Source organism: Sprattus sprattus (assembly GCF_963457725.1).
Source record: "Sprattus sprattus genome assembly, chromosome: 13".
In the NCBI taxonomy this organism is placed as follows: Eukaryota; Metazoa; Chordata; class Actinopteri; order Clupeiformes; family Clupeidae; genus Sprattus; species Sprattus sprattus.
This window is the reverse complement of record NC_137911.1, coordinates 25,729,127-25,736,626: the sequence shown is the minus strand read 5'-3', so window position 1 is coordinate 25,736,626 and position 7,500 is coordinate 25,729,127. Positions and strand designations below refer to the sequence as shown.

At 46.5% G+C, this 7,500-nt stretch overlaps 1 protein-coding gene across 1 annotated transcript in view; it reads left to right on the top strand.

The window, feature by feature from the left end:
• crim1 (cysteine rich transmembrane BMP regulator 1 (chordin-like)) overlaps positions 1-7,500 on the top strand; it is a 103,367-nt gene that overhangs the window by 79,038 nt on the left and 16,829 nt on the right. The window contains 2 exon segments of the mRNA XM_080850699.1: positions 1,849-2,005; positions 6,280-6,401. Of these exon segments, the coding sequence (XP_080706825.1) occupies positions 1,849-2,005; positions 6,280-6,401 (279 nt within the window).

The window sequence follows — 7,500 nt, the reverse complement described above, 5'->3', positions numbered from 1 at the left end:
TAAAATGCACACTTTTTTATTACGTTGGCAGGGTTATTACGTTGGTGGAAAGTTATTACGTTGGTGGGTGTTACACAGGTCTGTAGGTGTGCCAACCCCACTGATCTCAAGCACCGCATGGTGCCCGTCCTTCCCACCGTAGAGAGGAATACCAATCTGGGCACGGCGTCTCTGAAAGAGTGTGTGTGTGTGTGTGTGTGTGTGTGTGTGTGTGTGTGTGTGTTTGAGGACAGAGAGACAGTGGCATAAAGTGAAAGAGAGTGATAGATATAGAGCAAGGGAGACAGACTGAGAGAGAGACCTTGAGAGCGATGTGTAAGGAACTAGCTGCCCAAGGCTACTGACACGCTTCCCAGTGTTATGCACACGCACGCACACGCATGCACGCACGCACGCATGCACGCACGCACGCACGCACGCACGCACGCACGCACGCACGCACGCACGCACGCACGCACGCACGCACGCACGCACGCACGCACGCACGCACGCACGCACGCACACACACAATCATTAAATTACACCAAAATACACATACAGACTCCCATGTTCACTCCAAAACACTGGCCACACTCTCTCAAGCACACACACAAACACACACACACACACATACTTGCAAGCATTTCCTTTTGAATGCAAGTTTTTGGACCACGAGCCAACCTGTTCTACACTAAAATCATAGCCCATTTCACAGTTACTATGGCGACCGGCACCTCATAATAATGGTGGTAATATTGGGATGATCCTTTTGTTCAATTATTTAACTCACCTTGTTCAAAGGTGCTACATCTGTTTTTGTCACTATAATTTCATCTAATGGCTTCAGTATGTGCTCTGTAAATAATCCAGTCTGTTTGATCTGTGGAGACAATGTAATGCCACTGAGTTAATCATTACAACCTTCAATCAGCGTCAGTGGAGGGTTATTACAGTACTTCAGTCGTTCGGTCTCTTTTATTTTTCCCAAATCGACGCACACAGATAGTAATATCTGAAAGAGGCTTTGTCAGGATGGTGTTCTTGGGAAGATGCTAGCTCGACGCCTGTATAGCCATGATCGCACGGCTGAGTTGCAGAACAAAAAATCAGATGCATTATCAGAGCAGGTTCAACTATAAAGGCAACATTTTTGTTGTGTTCCATTTCTATTGTATTATATTGTTTCTATTCTACTGTGTGTTCTACAATTCTTATCATGAAGGTCAAATACATTGGCCAGATAGATAGTCATGGCCCGGCATGTTAAGGCAGCTTCGGCTTAAGGTTTTTTTTCTGTCTAGGTCTAGGAGAAGGATTGTGCTGGTAGCTCGCAATGCATGGCATACATAATGACTCTTTCATGGGCCAGCCTCTAGTCCATGGTGAAGTCTCTGATGACTAATGATTCTCATTAAACACATGCTTTCATCCCCAAGAGACCTCAAGTGGACTCAAGCTATAGATGTTATCTGTGTAATCTCAGACAAAAAAAAGAGAACTAAAGGCAAGGGTGGCTAAAGAGAGGGGGAGAGGGTTCCTCTCAAGTGAATAGGGCTGAAAAGCTGTCATTGAAGGGTACTCCAAAACTAGACGGCCATCGAGGAGCTGTGAGCCAAAGACGACATGACACTCTTATTAGTTGGCAAGAACTCTTAGGCATGCAAATTACAATACATTTTTTTTTAGCGTTAAGTGAAAATTAAAATTCATAATCTTGGTGCTTCCTGGTAGTGTAGCGTACCCTGGCGAATAAAATGGAACGAAAATGTAATCATTTTCTATAGCTGCTATGTGCTAGTGAACCCTAATGCTAAGCTGTTGCTGATGTTCGTGGGTTGTGTGTTTGTGTTTGTGTGTCGCCCCCTGCAGGCGAGGAGCTGTGCAGCGGCCTGATCGCCGGCTGCACCCTCAAGTGCCCGTTTGGCTCCCAGACGGACGCCCACGGCTGCCCGCTGTGCCAGTGTCGCCCGCGCCCCAAGAAGTGCAAGGCTGTGGCCTGCGAGAAGGAGTGTCCCTTTGGCTTCATGTAAGTGTGTGAGTGTGGTTGTGTGTATGCGAGTGTGTATTTATGTGTGTGCACTAATATGAATGTGTGTGTGTGTGCAAAAGAGATTTGGAGGGGGGAGGGGTGAAGATGAGAGGAGAGGTTATTCCTCTTTTCACTCCACCCTACACCCACCCTAGGTGTGTGTGTGTGTGTATGTGTATGTGTGTGTGTGTGTGTGTGTGGGGTAAAGATGAGAGGATCATTTCTGCCCTTTCATCTTCTTAATATATCAGCATTCTGTGTGTGCGTCTGTGTGTGCATGTCTCTGTGTGTGCGTCTGTGTGTGCATGTCTCTGTGTGTGCATGCGTCTGTGTGTGCATGTCTCTGTGTGTGCGTCTGTGTGTATGTGTGTGTGCCTGTGTGTGCATCTGTGTGTTGGTGTGTCTGTGTGCTTTGTTGATTTACCTGTGTGTGTGTGAGAGTGTTTGTGCGTGTGTCTGTGCACGTGGCTGTGTGCAAGTGTGTTATGTGTGTGTGTGTGTGTGTGTGTGTGTGTGTGTGTGTGTGTGTGTGTGTGTGTGTTTGTGTGTGTGTGTTCTGTGCTCTGCCAGAAAGAGAGGACCACCTCCCCCCTTGCCATGACACACTCATTTTCTGCGCTGTCATCCTCTTTAACGCATCAGTGCTGTGAGTGTGTGGTTGTGCTCTGTGTGTGTGTGTGTCTGTGTCTGTGTCTGTCTGTGTGTGTGTATGTGTGTTTGATTGAGACAGAGAGAGCCTTGCTCCTTTTGTTGATATCTGCTTTTCACGTTTTACTTTTTTCATTTCAGTGCCTCACACAGTAGCTGTCTTGCTCTCTCTGATTCCATATCTCATTGTGTGTGTGTGTGGGGGTGTGTGTGTGTGTGTGTGTGTGTGTGTGTGTGTGTGTGTGTGTGTGTGTGTGTTTAACATTCACAAGGGCACATTCCACCCACTATCGTCAATTCCAGCCTCGTGGCAAAGGCATGTCACTGACCCCCGGCCAGCTGCAGGGTCAAGCTTGTACATTTCAGCTGATGAAGATGTCCTTCAGTTCCTCTTCCTCTTCCTCTTCTCCTCCTCCTCCTCCTTCTCTTCTGTTATTCCCTGCTTCAACGCCTCCTTTTAGGGTCCTGGCACTTCATTACATCCTTGTCAGATTACAGTCAGATGATTTAGCAAGTTAAAGGATGGAAACAGATTGGGGGGGGGGGGGATGTGTGTGTGTGTGTGTGTGTGTGTGTGTGTGTGTGTGTGTGTGTTTGACAATCGCAAGGGCACATTACAGATTACAGTGGGATGATTTAGCAAGTTAAAGGATAGAAACAGATTGTGGGGGGGGTGGATGTGTGTGTGTGTGTGTGTGTGTGTGTGTGTGTGTGTGTGTTTGACAATCGCAAGAGCACATTACAGATTACAGTGGGATGATTTAGCAAGTTAAAGGATGGAAACAGATTGCCAGAACAGAGAGACTGATCACCAGGCGGAGGGAACCCTGTCATCCCCTTGACTATCCCATAGAAATGCTGCCCAGTTTCTTTTTATTCTTCTTCTTCTGCTTCTTGGTCTGAAGAACAAGTAACGGCCTCTGTGAGGAGATTGTGTGTGTGTGTGTGTGTGTGTGTGTGTGTGTGTGTGTTTGTGTGTGTGTGTGTGTGTGTGTGTGTGAGTGTGAGTGTGAGTGAGGAGATCATGAAGAGCTGTCGGTAAGAACAGCAGTATGGAGGGCCAACAGGTTAGGCAGACACATACAGACTCACAGAGATGTACAGAGTTTAAGAGATGTGTGGGTGTGTGTGTGTGTGTGTGTGTGTGTGTGTGTGTGCGTGCTCCTCTGCTGCCTTCACGTGGTGTGCGATTAGTTTCGGCCTGAACCCATTTCGCTCCTGTCCAGCTCTTTGTGTTTCGCAGGATAAATCCCTCGTTCTTCAGAGCACAGCGAATAACGCACAGCCATTTGTAAGAAGTCTAATAAAAGAGATTTATAGCAAGATGGATGTTTAATAAAAGCCCATCAGCAAATGGAAAATGTATCATCACAAATCATGCTCAATTAATCTCCTTGTGTTCGCACTAATAGAAATGCATTCTTACTTGCATCTGTCATGTGCTAACAGCATTATGCAGTTACTATTGCTACTATTGCTATCATACATTTATTTATTTATTTATTTAAACAAAGACGATAGGCTGCCGCACTAGCTTATATGTATTCCCATACACAATAGGCTACAGCAGGAGCGCACTCTAAATAATTTTGCGATGATGGGCTGTGACGCGTAACGATGTGGCAGACGAATTTATGTATCTCACCAATCATGCTCCATAACTCCGTAAAGGGGCCGTGTGAATGGATTATGGACGCTGAAGGCAGGCTCCGTAGGTCTCCTTGCTTTAGAGTGGCTGACATGCCTTTTGTCACGGCGTGGGTCGGACATGTCTGTGTGTATTTACACTGAGGCTCTCTGGCTGGTAAAAGCAGGAGCGAAGCAGCCCTTTTTTATATGATGGTGACACATAAACTATACAGGCTCTTTTGCCTGGGTGATGGGGAGCGGATAATAGGCTCTGCCTTTATGCGCCCTGAATGCCGTATCAGTGCTATTACTGAGGCAGGAGTCCGGTCGGAGTCTGGGGGCGCCCTGCGGAGCGAGATGGCCGCGCCGGCGCCTCATTTGAACATACATACACACACACACACAGCTCGCCCCTCCAAACAGCCTATTATAGATTATGGTCCCCATTATAAAGGTGTGCACTGCATTGGGGGGGGGGGGATGTTATCTGAATCACGTCAGCGACAGACTCTGGCCCTCGGTTTATGTCTCTCTCCCGTTCTTTTTTTTCTTTTCTCTTTCTCTTCCCGTCCTCCTCCTCCTCCTACTCGTCTCTTCATTCTCTTCATGAATGAGCATGCGGCGCGGAAAATGCTTGTATCTAAGATTCTAATTTTAGATATATCTTATTTTACGCCCCCGCAAAGTTATGGCTCGCGCGCCCGAGCCCCCGTATGTCTGCGCTGAATTATTCATGGGCCCCAAAAGCCGCCTTTCAACCACCCCCTCCCCAATCCCCCTCCTCCCCCCTCCCCAATCCCCCTCCCCCCCTCGCTCCTGTCCGGCCTGGATTGATACACCCAGCCACTGAATCCTCACCTGATAGCCCCTTATCATCGCACGCCGACTGCACACGGCTGCTTCTTACCGCCATTATACAGTCGATAAGAGAGAGAGAGAGAGAGAGAGAGAGAGGGAGGGAGGGAGGGAGGGAGGAGTGAGGGAGGGAAGGAGAAGAGGATGGCGGGAGAGAGAGAGATTTGGCGAAATAAAAGAGGACGGGAGGAGAGGGTGGGGGCTGTGTTGGGGCTGTCTGGGACTACTGAGAGCAGTGAGACTGGAGGGGGGAGGGGGGCGGGGTTCTAAAATGCGAACTTGAGAAAGGTGCTTACACAGAGGGAGAGAGAGAGAGAGAGAGAGAGAGAGAGAGAGAGAGAGAAAGAGAAAGAGAAAGGGAGAGGGAGAGGGAGAGCGCGGGTGCGTAGCAGTGTTTTTGAGTCGGGCCGTGTTAATGCGCCATCTGCCACGCGGCGCCCGTTGGCGGGGGCATCAAAGATGGCTGTGGCACCACTGCTTGTCAGTGGCACCTGGGACACGGCGCCAGCAGCCCGGTGCAGATGCTCAGGGGGGAATGACAAAACACACACACACACACACATACACACACACAGACATACACACATACACACACACACACACACACACACACACACAGACATACACACATACACACACACACACACACACACACACACACACACACACATACACACATACACACACACACTACAACTACAACTGGATGTGAAATAAATGCAGACGACAGTAAGATAAACAGAAATTCACCCAACATCATCACTTAACTAACCTCACTGGAGATGTGCACTTTTGCCTCACTGAGACACCCACACACAAGTTTGTGTTTCTGGTTCCGTGGAGTAAACAATCTGGAATGTTCTTATATTATATTATTATTATTATTATTATTATTATTATTATTATTATTATTATTATTATTATTATTAAGTTCTGTGCCCTCAGTGAATATTCATTAGGGGTTTTTCCTATTATCATGTGAGACTCTGGGCCCTATAGAGTAATACTAAGATGCATCTCAAACATATCCTCTGTGAGATATCTGAAATTGGATCTATAAAGGCTTTTTATGCGTCTTCCGCTCCTCAGACATGTAGAACAGATCAATCATGGCGTCTCTGTCCTCCTTCTGACTGTAGAAAGAATAAACACGGCTGTGACCTGTGCCGCTGCAAGAAGTGTCCCGAGCTGCCGTGTGACAAGACCTGTCCAATGGGCTTCCAGCAGGACCAGCTGGGCTGTCTGATTTGCCAGTGCAGAGGTAGGTCACCACCACCACAACTAGAGCTTTTTGTTTGTTTGACTGTTTATTTGTTTGTACGTTTGTTTCTCTCCCCGATGATGATGATGATGCTCAAACACATGAAATATTCATGTCATCATTATGAATTAATTAAAAGAATGCTAGTATTCAAAGGAGGCCTGCACATCCAGTGTTTTTGATGAATATTGCATGCTTTGATGGGAATGCTAAAACCGCTAATTGCCAAATATGAATCTGAGGATCTTTTGTGGAGGAGTGATTTCACTGCGTTCTTGATGGTAAAAATACCATGTAATAAAGTGAAACCATATTCATCCCTGAGGCAGTAGCCTAGTATTGCTCTAAATAGACTTAATACAGATTTTTAAAAGTAGTGTGCTGTGTTGACGAGTGATATACACGCTGTTCATGAAGGCATATACACTGGGGACTGCCATTGTAATATTGGAAGGATATCCTGCTCTAAAAGGCCAATTCAGATGAGAATTGTGAACAGCGACCTCCTCATAAGCTGTTTAATGTAATGATCGTGTAAGTAGTTTAATGTCTCACACTGGCTCCATAGCCCACTCACACCAGTCTCCTCAACGACAGAGGTACACACACACACACACACACACACACACACACACACACACACATACCGACACACACACACACACACTGGCTCCATAGCCCACTCACACCAGGGAAATGAACGAACGGAAGAGAAAGCCAGAGTTTGGCCTGTACCTATCTGTGGGGAATTCATCATGAGATTATTTCCTGAAATTGCGAGTAGATTTTTTTCTCCTTCTGTTATTTTTCATTTTTCTATCTCTCTGTTTTTATATCTATTTTTTTTTCCATCACCAACACAGCTAGCAGTTTTGTGGTCCGTTTTTGCCAAACGTCACCTCTTCATTATTCATATTGGTTGTGTGTTCCTGTTTGATTTGGCCTAAATAAAACATCTCCGGCCATCAAACATGGATGAGCTCTGACTACGTCAGCTCAGTGTAACGAGAGCACAGGCAAAAAAAAAATAAGGAAATTAAAATCCAATCGAAGTGGTTCGAGTTTGGCAGAGAAATGGGTCTCCCTCCTTAAATTGCAC